At 54.9% G+C, this 17761-nt stretch overlaps 1 protein-coding gene across 1 annotated transcript in view; it reads left to right on the top strand.

Moving 5' to 3' along the window:
- LOC116957415 (uncharacterized) overlaps positions 1-17761 on the top strand; it is a 52761-nt gene that overhangs the window by 22120 nt on the left and 12880 nt on the right. The window contains exons 9-16 of the mRNA XM_076056200.1: positions 3085-3178; positions 4226-6649; positions 7515-7627; positions 7878-9177; positions 9895-10130; positions 11814-12140; positions 14382-14567; positions 17073-17198. Of these exons, the coding sequence (XP_075912315.1) occupies positions 3085-3178; positions 4226-6649; positions 7515-7627; positions 7878-9177; positions 9895-10130; positions 11814-12140; positions 14382-14567; positions 17073-17198 (4806 nt within the window). The remainder of the gene's footprint in view (positions 1-3084; positions 3179-4225; positions 6650-7514; positions 7628-7877; positions 9178-9894; positions 10131-11813; positions 12141-14381; positions 14568-17072; positions 17199-17761) is intronic.

Genomic DNA, 17761 nt, shown 5'->3' with positions numbered 1-17761 from the left:
GCATGTGTATGTATGCGTGCTGTCACGGTCAGCGGTGGTGTTGGTGCATCTGCCAGTCACCTGGGTCTGTCCTATGATCTAACAGTGACCCTTTCATCTTCTTTGGTTCTTTTGGTAAAGTCACGTAGAATGAGAATAAAATAAATCAAATAAATAAGTGCTTTGAAGCACTGTCGTCCCGACAGTTCTGTTCTTTCACCTGAAGAAGGCCGCTTGTGTTGTGGCCGAAACGTCGTGAGAATTTTATTGTTATTTTATTTTATTCTCATTATACGTGACTTTACCGAAAGAACCAAAGAAGATGATTCCCTGCAGTCACGAAAGCTTTAAATCGAAATGTAAAGTGACCCTTTCACCATTCCACCTATTTTTAATATTTTTATTTTACCAGTTGTAAGGACCCCCACTGAGCTACGTAGCTCTTTTTATCAGAAGCGGCCTGGCCACAAATGATCGCTCGACGAAGCGGCTTATCATCCCGTGGAAATTTATAGCAGCCAAATACTCTAAAACGCGTGGTGCTGATTCTAAATGTGGCGGGGAAAACCGGAGGACCCGGAGAAAAATGCACGAGATCACGGGGAGAGAGAGAGAGAGAGACACCACAAATTCCAAATATATAGGTGCCAGGGTTGGGATCTGACCCACGACCTCCTCCATACCAGGCGTGGCAGTTAACATCTCGCCACAGCCCCGAGAGTGCACCCAGCCTGGCACAGGCAATGATTGGTGGCGCCCGCGTGTAATCCGGTGCTACGGAGGGGCAGCGAGGGTTGGTGGTTCACCACACAGACGGGCGCGGGAACTCCCTTCTACCCGTGGGCCTCGAGGAGGAGGCTTGCGCTGGCTCAGCAGGAGAAGGGCGGTACAGCAAAAGCGTGGACTCCCACCCCGTTACATCTTGTACGGGATGGAGCGGTCCCCCCCTTCCCCCCCGCGCTGTGGCTTCCTCCCGCGTGTAAGCGCTCGCTTGTTGGCCGGTAGCACGTCAGCGTATAGAGGACCGCGGAGTTTGGGGCAGTTGGTGGTAGCGCCGGCTCTTCACCGCGTGGCTGTCGTCCCGCTTGCCCGCGGTTCTTCCCCGCGCCTCCCCGAGTCGTTTTCTCTCTCTCTGCGAGAGCAAACGACTAACTGTGGCGGAATACGATTTGAAGTTTGAGTCGATTTGCAAGTTTAAATAATCATCATCCTTCTATTCTATTCCGGATTTATAGAGTGCCCTTTGTTAGGGCGCTTTGAGATGTAATTCGACGGCGTTCGGTGAGGAAGGTGACGGAATGGATGGAGGGACAGGGGCTGGGAATGGAGCTGATGTTGCTGGGGTAGGTAAGGCAGACTAAGGTGGAACGTGATGGCGAGCGAGGATGTCTGATGGGTGCGGCCTGGATGAGAGGCAGTGGGGTACGGGGCACGTGCGTGAAGTGGTTGAAATGGGCATGGGGTGACGATAGGTGGAGGGTGGTAGGGACAGGTGTGGTGGCCGGACAGTTGAGCCGATGGAGGAGAACAGTGCAGGGCTTGGGGGAAAGATATGGCTCGGTCCACATCGAAAGTGAGACGTGGGAGCCGGGTCAGGAATTAGGGTGGGGCTGGGCGTGAGTTAGAGGCGGGCAAGGAAACCGGTCGGGGTGGAAGGCAGTGGAAGAGAAAAATCAGTCGAGAAGAGAAAGGAGCTGAGGGCCGAGCGAAAGGTGGAAAGGCGAGGGTGACAGTCTGACGTGAAGTGGGAGTTTGTTCCACGGGGCAAGAAGAGAGATATAACGGAAGCGAGACTGGGCGCCAGGAGGTGATGGAACGGTGAGCAGATGGGAATATTGAGATCGAAGGGAGCGTGAAGGGACATAAATGAATGGGAGAAGAGAGTTAGGGTGGGGCACGACCGTGCAAAGCTTTGAATATTAGAGTGAGGAGTTAAGAAAGATGGACAGGAAGCCAGTGAAGTTGTTGAACGAGAGGAGGCTGCTCTTCTATCTTACAGTAACACGCTAATTTCTCACATTTACATTACTAGCCCCGGCCACTTCTTTATAACCCTCGAGTTACACCCAGCCTCAGCAGCAGGCCACGCTTTCCCAACTGATGACGGACGCTTGTGTGTGCGCCCGAAACGCCGTGATTTATTTTATTTTATACCTACGTGATGACTTTACCGAAAGAACCAATGAGTAGAGAGGAGAGCAGTGAGATGTGACGACATCGCATTTATTCCTCTATTTAAAACCGAAGCCGGAGGATTTCTCTACAACTCTGGCTGCACCGCCTGATGATGCCGGTTGCAAAACGTCACGGCACTGGAATTGTAAATGTTGTTAGTGGGTGGGTTTTACTCTCCGGCGTGCTGAACCAGTAAGTAATTGGCACGATTTGTTTACGTGACAAACCTTACCAGTTGGGTGGTGGCGGGTTTAACGACACATTTATATTTACGTGATCTAACCCAAAAAACCTGTATTGTGGATTATTGTTATTGTTGGCATTTGTCTGCTGCTGGTGCTGCGGTTGCTGTGGCTGATGCGTACATGTGTGTGTGTGTGTGTTGCAAGCGTGGCGGTTAGTGCTACGAACCCAGTGACTCGAGTCAAATTCCCACTCACGGCCAACATTCAGTGACGATTATCTTAACCGGTCCTGGGCCTCCCCTAGGTCGACTTGGCGTCAAATGAGTACAGTAAAACCTTGGATTGCGAGTAACTTGGTCTGCGAGTGTTTTGCAAGACGAGCAAAAAATGTTAAATAAATATTAATTTGATAAACGAGCCAGGGTCTTGCAATACGAGCAGTGTACGTGTACACGCTTTGTCTGCTGAGCGTCACGTGATCACAACTGATATACGAGTGCTTTGGATTACAAAAACACGTTTCCGGAACGAGTTATGCTCACAATCAAAGGTTTTGCTGTACCTGGTGCGGTGTGTGGTAAACATCGCCACTGGGGAGACAAAGACGGCCGGGCGTGGTGCTGGCCACCCACCCCCTCGTGTGCCGCAGTGCCGGCAGCCTTCATAGCTGCTGCTGCTACTCGCTAACCGCACTTGGCCCAACAGTCTGTTAAGGCTACACGGGGGATCTTTGTCTTTGTTGCAGGTGGAGACGCAGGCGTACGTATATCCCAGGCAAAGTCATTGGTGCTCCCTCTTTCCCAACTCTTCAGACTCTTCCACGCAGCCCTGCGGCACAGGTACATGGACAAACTCGATGGTGTTTGTCTCTCTGTCTGTGGAGGAGGCCCGTGAAGGACGCTGCTACTTGGCAGATGGAGGCAGTCGCCCTCCAGCAACAGCGGAGGGCAGAGGAGAGACGCTCACAACAACGAGCGGAGCGCCGGGTGGATAAAATACAGCAGGTTGGCACAGTAGGGGGCGCAGGTGGTGCATCGGCCAGTCATCTCATTCAGTCAACCCGTGGCACCTGGGTCAGTCCCGTGACCTGCCAGCGGGCGTTCGACATTTCACATGGCCTTAAAGTGCACATAGCCTGGCACAAGAGCTGTGGTGACACCACCACTTAGTGGCGAATAGCGGTTTTTGTTGTTGTTGGGGGTTCATAATGGCCATGTCCAGGATATTTCTGAGCCTGCACTGTTGAATTCTCGAAACCCTGCGTCTGGGTGTCTTAGCCGAACTAAAAACTAAACTACTTTTATTTTACCAGGTAAGGGCCCACTGAGCTATATAGCTCTTTTTCAGAAGCGATCTGGCCACAAATGATAGCGCAATTAAGTGGATTATCGCGTATACATTTACAGTAGCCAAATGGGAAGGGAAAAACCGGAGGACCCGGAGAAAAATCCCCGTGACCACGGGGAGAACATGCAAACTCCAAATAGACAGCAGGCGTCAGGTTCGGGATTGAAGTTAACATCTTGCCATCGCGACATCCTTAGGGGGTTCATCATGGCTATGTCAGGTTCACAATGGCCGTGTTCGATTCATAATGTCGGTGTTCGATTTATAATGGCCATGTTCGAGATGCTCACCCAGAACCGTTGAGAACCTGGGTTCGAGCCCTGGGTCTGGGTGTCTCTTATAAACTCTCAAACTTAAATTTCAGCAACTAATGCCCTATCTGTGCCTCCACACACACACACCCCAACATACTAACACACATACGTAAACACACACACCTCAACATACACATTCACACACGCACACATACACCCATTGTGGAACGATATCCACCACCCTTACACTGCCTACCAACGTTCCCACCCACAAAACCCATCCAGACTCCCCATCCCATCCACCGCCATCATCAGCATCACCACGATCAACATCATCAGCACTGCCAGTGGCATCAAGAACATCACCGTCATCATCATCGTCCCTCGACGAGACACAGCCGATGGAGCAGTACGCCGGCAACAAACGGCAAGCAACAGCTGCCATGTCTCCTGCCACCGGCGCCTGCCCGTTTGACGACAGCGAGCCCACGCAGCCGGTGGAGCGGTTATTCGGCGTCGGTAACGACCGCGAGATTTCGCCGGGCGCCAGCGGCGGTGGGGAGGTGGCGACGGCGTCGGCGGGGGGGCGCCGAGCGAGCAGAGGGCGCCTGTCCAAAAGCCGGAGGTCGACGGCGGAAGTCTCGGTGGAGGTGCCGCCTTTGGGGGCGAGGGGCGGCCGAGGCGTAGGGGGCGGCGCCGGGAGAGAGGACGCCGAGGAGGAGGTGGGCGGAGAGGCGCCGGTGGAGGCCGCGGATGAGACTCTCGGTCCGCAGGGTGAACTCTCGCGCGCTTTGAAGGAAGCGGGAGACGTCGGCAAGCCGTCGACGGAGGAGGCCGAAGGTGGCGGGTCGCCGGGCGGAGATTCTGGTGGCCCGGCGAATCTGAGAGACGATCGAGACGGCGCGGCGGCGCTGGCGGAGAAGAGAGACCGCGGAGAGGAGGAGTCGGCTGCAGGTGACGGTTTGATGAATGCGGAAGGCGGGAACTCGGCCTCGACCACGGAAAATCCCGAGGGTGCTGAGACCGTGAGCTCTGATGACGACGAGACGATAGACTTGGACGCCGAGTCGGAGAAGCGTGAAAGTGAGCTGACGGGAGGTGACGAGCCGCTCCGCTCCGACACCGGGCAGTCGACAGTCCCCCCCGCGGAAAGTTCAGAGGGGGGAGGAGAAGCCGGGGTAGGAGGAGGAGTGCCGGCGGAAACCACGGGCGAAACGCCATCCCTGAAAACGGAAAGGTCAGCGGAAGATCCAAAGCATGATGGAGACGGTGAAAAGATTGCCGCTGAGAAGGAAGATTCTCTGCCAAGCACCGCAGCCGAGTGCTCGTCGACCGCCGGGGGAGATCGCGGGCGCGAGGGCGCGTCCACGGAGATGGACGCCGCTTCGCTCGGTCCACGACGCGCGTCGGCAGCAGCGTCGACGGAAACCGGCGATGCTCGAGAGAAGTCGACCGAGAGGCAGGGTGCCTCCCTGCTGCCGCAAACCGCCGTTCCGCCGACTCCTGCTGCGGGCAGCGGAGAAGAGGTGCCGCCAGCGGAGAAGACGGCCGAATCATTGCAACCAGGGAGCCCGCCGTCTTCGAAGCGAGGAGGACGCCCTGGAGGGAAGTTGTCGGGCAAGAGAGGCGGCCCGCGGGAGCGCGAAACGGCGGAGGGCCCTGCGACGAGCGGAGCACGTGGAGGGTTGTCAGCGGTGGTTGTCGAGGAAGAGACTCGACGGCCCGAGGTCGAACGCCCGGGAACTTCGAAGAGACCCGGAAGGAAGTCGGCAAGGAAGCGGAACGACTTGGAAACGGCGGCGGCGGCGGCCTCCGGAGAGGCGAAGGGGAATTCCGACGTCCCGTCGACGGCGGTCGGGGCGGACACGCGGCACCCTGACGCCAGGCGCACGGAAACTCCGAGGAAACCTGGAAAGCCCTCGGCGAAGGCTAAAGGTGACTCGTTCGGGTCGGAGACTTCGGTGGCTCCGGTCGAGGGCAGGGGGCGCGACGAGCTGACAGCAGGGGTTGAGGAGGCCGCCCGAGCCGCCCAACTTGATCGCCCGGAAACCCTGAAGAAGGTCGGAAAGACGTCGACGGGAGAGAGACAGCCGGCGGCGGTGGCGGCGGCGGCGGCGGCGGCGGCGCCGGTTGAGGCGAGAGATGGCGGAGGTCCGCCGACGGAGGATGGAGAAGAAACGCGAGAGCGCCGCACGGAATGTCCGGAAAGTTCGAAGAAACTCGGGAGGGAGCGGTCGGCGGAGGATGGAGACGCCGCTCCGCCGGGAGAGGGCGAGCGCTCGGGAGACGCCGAGGAAGCGAGACTCGGCGGCGGCGCCGGTGGCGGTGACGACGGCGGCGGCGGCGGCGCCGACGGTGAATCGTCGGCCGAGCCTTCGACGCCCGCGGGGAGAAATGCGCCACGCCGTTCCGCCAGGACTCCGCGCACGGGACTGGGCGGCAGCAAGTCCGCGACCGCCAAGAGGGGCGTCACGGCCGCTCCGCCGCCAGAACCGGAAACACAACCAGAACCGCCAAGGTCGAGACGCCGGCGGAATTTGACAGCGGTGGTTAAGCGTCTGGCCATGGTGAGGAGGGGTTCCGAGCGTCCGGAGGATTTGACGAAAAGTCGAGACGACGGGGAGGAGATGGAGGAAGGTGCTCATGTGGACGCTGCTGGAACCGTTGAACCCCTGGCTGAAACATCGATCCAAAGGGGCGTTAAGACAGGTGGGTGTATGTATCGTGGGCGGATTATCTGTAAGTCTGTCTGTGTGCCTCTGTCGGGAGCGGTAGTGGTGGAGCGGTAGTGTGGTGGTTAGCGCCACGCTGCGCTACGAACCTGGTGACCCGGATTCGATTCCCGTTTAAGGCAAACATCAGTGACGATTATCTGAACCGGTCCTGGACCTCCCCTAGGTCGACTCAGCCTCAAATTAGTACCTGGTGCGATGTGTAAACATCGCCACTAGGGAGACAAAGGCGGCTGGGCGTGGTCGCTGGCCACCCACCCCCTCGTGTGCCGTGCCGGCCTTTTATGTGCTCGCAAACAGCACTTGCTCCTACAGTCTGTTAAGGCTGTACTGGGGATCTTTGTATCTGTGCCTCTGTGTGTCGACTCAGCCTCAAATGAGTACCTGGTGCAGTGTGGAATCATCGTCACTTGGGGACAAAGGCGGCCGGGCACGGTGTTGGCCACCCACCTCCTCGTGTGCCACAGTGCCAGCCTTCACAGGTGCTGCTGCTACTCGCTAACAGCACTTGGGCCTGCAGTCTGTTAAGGCTGTACTGGGGATCTTTGTATCTGTTTGTATTCGGGGTGGGGGTAGCGGTGGTGCAGTGGTTGGTGTGCCACGCTACAAACCCGGCGACCCAAATTCGACTCCGGTGCCAAATTTCTTCACCGGTCCTGAGACTCCTCTCGGTTGTCTCAGCCTTAAATGGTGCCAATGTATGAGACATCAGCACTGGGAAGACAAAGAGCGGCCGGGCGTTTTTCTGACCACATCACCCCTTCGTAGGTGCTCGCTAACAGCACTTGCCACAGCAACCTGTGTAGGCCACACTGGTCATCTTTGTCTTTTGCCATCCCCAGGTCACCCCTCGCCCAGCACTCGTGGGATTGGCCAAAGGAGGACAGCTGCCGGGAGGTCAAAGGTCGCGAGTTCAGAGGATGACGCCACAGAGCAGGGTGGACGGGTGGTGGAGGTGAGTGAGCGACCGCGGGGAGAGAGAGACGCAAACTCCAATTATACAGCAGCAGGCGTCAAGGTCGGGATCTAACCCACGACCTCCTATATATTATAAAGGCTAAAAGAGGAAAATTGTATAGAAATAAGTTGAATGGCGGATGAGGATAGGGCAGTAGATAGGATAGCGGATAAGGGAATTGGCCAATTGTGAAATTAGTGGATAAGAGGATGGCAGATAGCAGGATTTATGCTTTTTTGTTTTACAGGATGTCCCCATATCCAGCAGCATGGATCGGAAAACCCGAGCCAAGCAGAAAGCAGCGACGGCAACATCGGCGACAGTGGCGGTCGAGTCAAGCGGAGGGGCGGGAAGTGACGTCGCCAGAGCCCCAAGCGACGACAGGACAGGAAGTGACGTCGCCAAAGCCCCAAGCGACGACAGGACAGGAAGTGACGTCGCCAAAGCCCCAAGCGACGACAGGACAGGAAGTGACGTCGCCAAAGCCCCACGCGACGACAAGACAGGAAGTGACGTCGCCAGAGCCACAAGCGACGACAGGACAGGAAGTGACGTCGCCAAAGCCCCACGCGACGACAGGACAGGAAGTGACGTCGCCAGAACCCCACTCGACGACAGGACAGGAAGTGACGTCGCCAAGGCCCCACGCGACGACAGGACAGGAAGTGACGTCGCCAAAGCCGCAAGCGACGACAGGACAGGAAGTGACGTCGCCAGAACCCCACTTGACGACAGGACAGGAAGTGACGTCGCCAAAGCCCCACGCGACGACAGGACAGGAAGTGACGTCGCCAAGGCCCGAGGCAACGTGCGGCGTGGTAGAAATCCGCGGAGCAGCGCCGCCGCGGCAGGAGGTGACGCCGCAGACGCTCGCAGCGACGCCGTCGACACGGGAAGCAGCGGCGCCGGGACGGGAACAAACGGCGGCAGCGCTGGCAGCGGCGGCGTCGCCCGGACAGGACGCGGCGCGTCCTCGAAACCAAGTGCTGGCCGGGCAGAAAGCGCCGTCGCTGCGGGAGGAAGTGATGTCACAGCAACGGGAAGCGGCGTCGGCGATGCCGTGCGCTCGGGAAGCGTCGCCCCCGGGACGGGAAGCGAAGCGGCGGCGGCGGCGGCCACTCCACCGACCAGTAAGGTGGCCCAAGGGAGGGCTCGAGGCCGGGTGAAGGGCGCGGCGACGCCACAGAGGAGGAGGAGGAGGACGACGCGGGCCGGTGGCGACGATGGCGGCGGCGATGACGGCGGCGATGACGGCGGGGAAGACGAGACGAGTGCCGCGCTGGCGCGGGGTGAGGAGGTCCACCTCGTCGTCTGGCCGGACGATCCCAGAGGTCAGGGGGTCAGCGGCGGTCATCGAGGGTCGGCCGAGGTGGTGGAAGGGCAGCAGCGGCGACAGCGGGGGGCGGGGGGTGGCACACGGGGCAGGGGACGAGCACGGGCGGAGGAGGTGGCGGAGGAGGTGGCGGAGGAGGTGGCGGAGGAGGCGGTGGAGGAGGCGGTGGATAGCGGTGGTGGAGGTGCGGACGAGACAAAGGGAGTAGAAACAAGTGAGTCCCGTCGTCGTCGTCATCATCGCTGTTGTTTCCAGGAGCATCACCACGGCGGCGTCCCTGGTGTAGATAATAGTTGGTGAGACAAGAGATTAACACAGAATGGGTATTCTGAGCTCATGTTATGGTTCGTAGTCGATTTATTGCAGGGTTGGGCCGCATGAAGTGACGATCTTGCCAGATTTTTTTTGTCGGGACGCCCTCCACCAATCAAATTAAACCGTAACGCGGTGGGCAAGCGTTTAAAGACGTGGCGATTATGATTGTTTCAGCTCACTCACTGACCTACCCACTCAATCGCTCACCCACTCACCCACCCACTCACCCATTCACTCACTCACTTACTCACCCACTCACCCACTCACCCACTCACTCACCCACTCACCCATCCACTTAACCACCCACTCACTCACCCACTCATTTACCCACTCATGCATCCACTCACTCACCCACTCACTCACCCACTCACCCAACCACTCACTCACGTACCCACTCACCCACCCACCCACTCAATCACCCACACACCCACTCAGCCACTCAATCACTCACCCACTGACTCACTCACCTACTCACCCACTCAGCCACTTGGGCGGTGGAGGGTTCTCAAACATCACCGGATCGTCACGGAGTGGCTTAACTCCCCCCCACCCTCATCCCAAAAGATCACTTGTGAATCAAGTCTAAGATCTGTTTTTACGATCTCCCTGTCACAAGATGCGGAGAGCGGTGGGGACGGGGGAACCGCACCACAGGAGGAAGCCCGGCGGAGGCGGCGTGGTCGCCCACAGCAACAGCAGGTGGCCCCGCAGGAGGTGCCGCCCCCCTTGGCTGCCTCCCACAATGCCGCGGGGCAGGAAGAGGGTAGCAGTGATGTTGCCGCCGCCGCCGCTGCTACTGCTGCTGCCAGTGATGATGGAGACGCTGGCGATGGTGCGGGAGGTGCGACGATAGTAAGTGGAATCAGTACTGACGGTGCACAACAGTACTTAGTCCCAGGTTGGATTAGTACTGACGGTACACAAAAATACTTAGTACCAAGTTGGATTAGTACTGACGGTACACAACAGTACTTAGTCCCAGGTTGGATTAGTACTGACGGTACACAACAGTACTTAGTACCAAGTTGGAATCAGTACTGACGGTGCACAACAGTACTTAGTCCCAGGTTGGATTAGTACTGACGGTACACAAAAATACTTAGTACCAAGTTGGATTAGTACTGACGGTACACAACAGTACTTAGTCCCAGGTTGGATTAGTACTGACGGTACACAACAGTACTTAGTACCAAGTTGGAATCAGTACTGACGGTGCACAACAGTACTTAGTCCCAGGTTGGATTAGTACTGACGGTACACAACAGTACTTAGTACCAAGTTGGAATCAGTACTGACGGTACACAACAGTACTTAGTACCAAGTTGGAATCAGTACTGACGGTACACAACAGTCATTAGTCCCAGGCTGGATTAGTACTGACGGTACACAACAGTACTTAGTACCAAGTTGGATTAGTACTGACGGTGCACAACAGTACTTAGTCCCAGGTTGGATTAGTACTGACGGTACACAAAAATACTTAGTACCAAGTTGGATTAGTACTGACGGTACACAACAGTACCTAGTCCCAAGTTGGATTAGTACTGACAGTACACAACAGTACTTAGTACCAAGTGGATTAGTACTGACGGTTCACAACAGTACTTAGTCCCAGGTTGGATTAGTACTGACGGTACACAACAGTAATTAGTACCAAGTTGGATTAGTACTGACGGTACACAACAGTACTTAGTACCAAGTTGGATTAGTACTGACGGTACACAACAGTACTTAGTACCAAGTGGATTAGTACTGACGGTACGCAACAGTACTTAGTACCAAGTGGATTAGTACTGACGGTACACAACAGTATTTAGTCCCAGGTTGGATTAGTACTGACGGTTCACAACAGTACTTAGTCCCAGGTTGGATTGGTACTGAGGGTTCACAACAGTACTTAGTCCCAGGTTGGATTAGTACTGACGGTACACAACAGTACTTAGTCCCAGGTTGGATTAGTACTGATGGTACACAAAAATACTTAGTACCAAGTGGATTAGTACTGACGGTACATAACAGTACTTAGTACCAAGTGGATTAGTACTGACGGTACACAACAGTACTTAGTACCAAGTTGGATTAGTACTGACGGTACACAACAGTACTTAGTACGAAGTGGATTAGTACTGACGGTGCACACCAGTATTTAGTCCCAGGTTGGATTAGTACTGACGGTACACAACAGTCATTAGTCCCAGGTTGGATTAGTACTGACGGTACACAACAGTCATTAGTCCCAGGTTGGATTAGTACTGACGGTACACAACAGTCATTAGTCCCAGGTTGGATTAGTACTGACGGTTCACAACAGTACTTAGTACCAAGTGGATTAGTACTGACGGTACACAACAGTAATTAGTCCCAGGTTGGATTAGTACTGACGGTACACAACAGTGCTTAGTCCCAGGTTGGATTAGTACTGATGGTACACAACAGTCATTAGTCCCAAGTTGCATCATTAAACTAGTACAGTCAACAACATCCCACCTAAGCCCCCCCCCCCTCCCCACCCTTTCTCCCCCCCACCCCACACAGCCCCCCCTCACGCTGTCCACCCGGAAGAGACGTGGGGCCACGGAGCAGTTGACAGCGCCGCAGAAATCCCGTCGGAATTCCAGAAATTCGGGAACATCAGCAGCATCAGGAACGTCGCAAACCACCGACGCACCGGGAACGCCGCAGGGGCGAGGAGGGCCATCGGGAGTTTTGAGAACGCCGGAAATTCCGGAGAGGAGAGGAACGCCGCAGGGGCGAGCGGCATCGGGAAACTCGGGAACGCCGGGAACGCCGGGAACGCCGGGAATTACAGGAGGGCGAGGAACGCCGCGGTCTGCCCGCAATCCCAGGGGAGACGTTCCCAAGGTGAGATTCTCCCCGCGCGAGCGTGGAATGTGCGGAGGCTCGTATGTTTGTACAAATGTGTGTCGAAGTTCTTGTCGCACTGCACGTAACCAGCTGTGCTAATCGGAGGTGAGACTCGCTTTGTGCACTGGCTTGCTGGGTGTGCAACAGTCCAATTCACTCGGTGTGTGTGTGAGCGTGTGAGTGAGTGAGCGTGTGAGGCGGCGCCACGGTGGTGAGATGGATAGGAGATGTTGACTACCTCGCCTGGTATGCAGGCTCTCGTGGGTTCGATCCCGATCCTGACACCTGCTGCTGTATATTTGGAGTCTGTGTCTCTCTCTCTCATCATCATCATCACGGTGGCTAGGAGATGTTAACTCCCTCACCAGGTATACAGGAGGTCGTGGGTTCGATCACGACCCTGACACCTGCTGTATATTTGGAGTGTCCGTGTCTCTCTCCCCTGGGTGGCGTGGATTTTTCTCCGGGTTTTCCGGTTTTCCCCTCCCCCACATTTCCGAAGCATGCGTAAAGAGGATTTGTTCACGGGTGCGTTCACCCGTCTATCTGGCTGCTCTAAATGTCCACGTGATAAGCCGCTTCGTTGAGCTGTTATTTGTGACCGGGTCGCTTCTGAAAAAGAGCTACATAGCTCACTGGGCCTTACCTGGTAAAACTAAAAAGTTTGAAAACTAAAAAGTTTGAAAACTTAAACTAAACTTTTAGTGGGGTGTATAGTAAGCATCACCACTGGGGAGACAAAGGCGGCCGGGCGTGGTGCTGGCCACCCACCTCCTCGTGCGCTGTGCCGGCCTTCATAGGTGCTCGCTAACAGCACTTGCTCCCAAAAGTCTGTTCAGGCTACGAAGGGGCATCTTTGTTTTTGTATCCCTCTGTACGTGCATATCTGTTGCAGCGTTGGTGTACGGTGCTTTTTTCAGGAATATTTTGCCGTTTTTTCCTGGATTTTCTGTTTGCACAGTCACACATAGTCACTTTAAGATGTTTTCTTGTTCATGTTTTTGTTTTTTTGTTTGTTGCGGTTGCACCCGATTCAAGAGCCGAATGGCTCACAGGGCTATACCAAATTAATAAAACTGAAACGTCGTTAATTCGTTCCAGAAGGTGTAGGACTTATACCGAAAATGACGTCTACCAAACGCATTTTTCCCATAAGAAATAATTGAAAGGAAATAATCCGTTCCAGAGTATAAGAAATCATATTCTATATGGCATATTACACATTAATGCGGTTGTATAACATAATTTAGACTAGAATGCAAACATAAATTAAAATAACTGCATGAATGAATTGAAATAGAAATCGAATGTAACGTCGCTTTACTTTGCCGAGAGGAGTTGACGGCCTGCGAGGATGGCGGTGAGGAAGGGGGGGGGGAGGAGGAGGAGGAGGAGGCTGAGGAGCAGCACTTTGTTTCAGTCGTGAACGGGGTCCACGCGGGATCGCGACGACTCACCACGACCCATACGAGTTCTAGCAAGCGCCTCGTATCCCAAGACATTTTCGTCTCGCCAAAACACGACGTGTACCGAATTCGGCGTATTCCAAAGCGGTCCTATACACCGCGGTATGACTGTATCCCTATTGATCTCTCTCTGTGTATGTATCGCACCCCAACGACAGCGTAGCGCGGACGAGCGACACTCGCAACGACGAGCGGAGCGCAGTGCGGTTAAAACGCACCAAGCTCGCAAGGGGGGCACAGGTGGTGCGTCGGCCACTCATCTCAGTCAGTCGACCCGCGGCACCTGGGGTCTGTAGCGTGATCTCCTGCCAGCAGCGAACCTTCGACACTTGGCGTGGTCTCTGAGTGCACCTAGTCTGGCACGGCCACCGTGGTGATGTCGCCGTCACCTAGCGGCGAACGGCAGCTGTGGTTGTTGTATCTCTGTGTACGTAATTCTCCATTTGCACCCGCGTGTGTACGTACCTCTCCGTTTGTACCCACGCGTGCACGTGCGTACCGGCGTGTGCACTGCGTACCCGCGTGTGTACGTACCTCTCCGTTTGTACCCACGTGTGCACTGCGTACCCGCGTGTGCACGTACCTCTCCGTTTGTACCCACGCGTGCACTACTTACCCGCGTGTGCACTGCGTACCCGCGTGTGTACGTACCTCTCCGTTTGTACCCGCGTGTGCACTGCGTACCCGCGTGTGTACGTACCTCTCCGTTTGTACCCACGTGTGCACTGCGTACCCGGTGTGTAACCCACCTCTCCGCGCGTACCGGCGGCAGGTAGCGTTCACGGGAGTGGCGGAGCTGGAGGCGCTGGAGCAGCGTGTGCGGACGCTGGGCTGGGCCGTGAGCGCCAGCGCGCGCGACTGCTCCCACCTCGTCACCGACCGCGTGTGCCGCACCGTCAAGATGCTGTGCGCCGTCGCCAGAGGCGTGCCCGTCGTCACGCCGGCCTGGATCCAGCAGGTGCCGGGGTGGTAGCAGCGCGTTGGTGACGCTAGGGCCCCCTTCTTCCTGCGCCTCGCAGCAGGAAGGGAAGGCGCCTGGGTTTCATTACCTTACTGGGGCGTCTTTCTGTGGAGTTTGTGTGATCTCCCACTGTTCCACAGAGTAAGAGTGAGTGGAGTTTGTATGATTATCCCCCTGTTCTATAGAGTGAGTGAGTGGAGTTTGTGTGATCTCCCCCTGTTCTACAGAGTGAGTGGAGTTTGTGTGATCTCCCCCTGTTCTACAGAGTAAGAGTGAGTGGAGTTTGTGTGATCTCCCCCTGTTCTACAGAGTAAGAGTGAGTAGAGTTTGTGTGATCTCCCCCTGTTCTACAGAGTGAGTGAGTGGAGTTTGTATGATCTCCCCCTGTTCTACAGAGTGAGTGAGTGGAGTTTGTGTGATCTCCCCCTGTTCTACAGAGTGAGTGAGTGGAGTTTGTATGATCTCCCCCTGTTCTACAGAGTGAGTAAGTGGAGTTTGTGTGATCTCCCCCTGTTCTACAGAGTGAGTGAGTGGAGTTTGTGTGATCTCCCACTGTTCCACAGAGTAAGAGTGAGTGGAGTTTGTGTGATCTCCCCCTGTTCTACAGAGTGAGTATGTGGAGTTTGTATGATCTCCCCCTGTTCTACAGAGTGAGTGAGTGGAGTTTGTGTGATCTCCCCCTGTTCTACAGAGTAAGAGTGAGTGGAGTTTGTGTGATCTCCCCCTGTTCTACAGAGTAAGAGTGAGTAGAGTTTGTGTGATCTCCCCCTGTTCTACAGAGTGAGTGAGTGGAGTTTGTATGATCTCCCCCTGTTCTACAGAGTGAGTGAGTGGAGTTTGTGTGATCTCCCCCTGTTCTACAGAGTGAGTGAGTGGAGTTTGTATGATCTCCCCCTGTTCTACAGAGTGAGTAAGTGGAGTTTGTGTGATCTCCCCCTGTTCTACAGAGTGAGTGAGTGGAGTTTGTGTGATCTCCCACTGTTCCACAGAGTAAGAGTGAGTGGAGTTTGTGTGATCTCCCCCTGTTCTATAGAGTGAGTGAGTGGAGTTTGTGTGATCTCCCCCTGTTCTACAGAGTGAGTGAGTGGAGTTTGTGTGATCTCCCCCTGTTCTACAGAGTGAGTATGTGGAGTTTGTATGATCTCCCCCTGTTCTACAGAGTGAGTGAGTGGAGTTTGTGTGATCTCCCCCTGTTCTACAGAGTGAGTGAGTGGAGTTTGTGTGATCTCCCACTGTTCCACAGAGTAAGAGTGAGTAGAGTTTGTATGATTATCCCCCTGTTCTACACAGTGAGTGAGTGGAGTTTGTGTGATCTCCCCCTGTTATACAGAGTGAGTGAGTGGAGTTTGTGTGATCTCCCCCTGTTCTACAGAGTGAGTGGAGTTTGTGTGATCTCCCCCTGTTCTATAGAGTGAGTGAGTGGAGTTTGTGTGGTCTCCCCCTGTTCTACAGAGAGAGTGAGTGGTGTTTGTGTGTTCTACTCCTGTTCTACAGAGTGAGTGAGTGGAGTTTGTGTGGTCTCCCCCTGTTCTATAGAGTGAGTGAGTGGAGTTTGTGTGATCTCCCCCTGTTCTACAGAGAGAGTGAGTGGTGTTTGTGTGTTCTACTCCTGTTCTACAGAGTGAGTGAGTGGAGTTTGTGTGGTCTCCCCCTGTTCTACAGAGAGAGTGAGTGGTGTTTGTGTGTTCTACTCCTGTTCTACAGAGTGAGTGTGTGGAGTTTGTGTGGTCTCCCCCTGTTCTACAGAGTGAGTGGAGTTTGTGTGGTCTCCCCCTGTTCTACAGAGTGAGTGAATGGAGTTTGTATGATCTCCCCCTGTTCTACAGAGTGAGTGGAGTTTGTGTGATCTCCCCCTGTTCTACAGAGTGAGAGTGAGTGGAGTTTGTGTGGTCTCCCCCTGTTCTACAGAGTGAGTGAGTGGAGTTTGTGTGATCTCCCCCTGTTCTACAGAGTGAGAGTGAGTGGAGTTTGTGTGATCTCCCCCTGTTCTACAGAGTGAGAGTGAGTGGAGTTTGTGTGATCTCCCCCTGTTCTACAGAGTGAGAGTGAGTGGAGTTTGTGTGTTCTACTCCTGTTCTACAGAGCGAGTGAGTGGAGTTTGTGTGATCTCCCCCTGTTCTACAGAGTGAGTGAGTGGAGTTTGTGTGATCTCCCCCTGTTCTACAGAGTGAGTGAGTGGAGTGTGTATGATCTCTACCCCTGTTCTACAGAGTGAGTGAGTGGAGTTTGTGTGGTCTCCCCCTGTTCTACAGAGTGAGTGAGTGGAGTTTGTGTGATCTCCCCCTGTTCTACAGAGTGAGTGAGTGGAGTTTGTGTGATCTCCCCCTGTTCTACAGAGTGAGTGGAGTTTGTATGATCTCCCCCTGTTCTACAGAGTGAGTGGAGTTTGTGTGATCTCCCCCTCACGTTCTGTGCCGGTCTTCAAAGGTGCTCCAACTCGCTAACAGCTCATGCCCCAAAAGTTATGTTAACGGCTACACAGGGGACCTTTGTCGTTGTCAGTGTGAGCAGAGTGGCCGCGTGGTGGACAGCGACACGTTCATCGTGAGCGACGAGGAGCAAGAGGCCAAGTTCGACTTCCGGCTCAGAGAGTCTCTCGCTGCGGCGAGAGAGAGGCCGCTGTTCCACGTGGGTGACGCACGCACGCACGCACACACGTACACGTACACACACGTACACACACATACACACACGTACACACACGTACACACATGTACACACACATACACGCACGCACATACACACATACACACACACATACACACACACACATACACACACGTACACACACGTACACACACGTACACACACATACACACAGCACACACACACACATACACACACGTACACACATACACGTACACACACGTACACACACGTACACACACGTACACACACATACACGCACGCACATACACACATACACGCATACACACACGTACACATACGTACACACACGTACACACACGTACACACACGTACACACACACATACACGCATACACGCATACACACACATACACGCATACACACATACACACACACGTACACGCACGCACATACACACATACACGCATACACACACGTACACATACACACACACATACACGCATACACACACGTACACATACACACACATACACGCACGTACACACAAACACGCACGTACACACACATACACACACGCACACA

Source organism: Petromyzon marinus, chromosome 74 (genome assembly GCF_048934315.1).
Source record: "Petromyzon marinus isolate PM22_M1 ecotype Great Lakes invasive population chromosome 74, UKy_Petmar_22M1.pri1.0, whole genome shotgun sequence".
NCBI lineage: Eukaryota > Metazoa > Chordata > Hyperoartia > Petromyzontiformes > Petromyzontidae > Petromyzon > Petromyzon marinus.
This window is presented reverse-complemented; position numbering and strand designations above follow the sequence as displayed.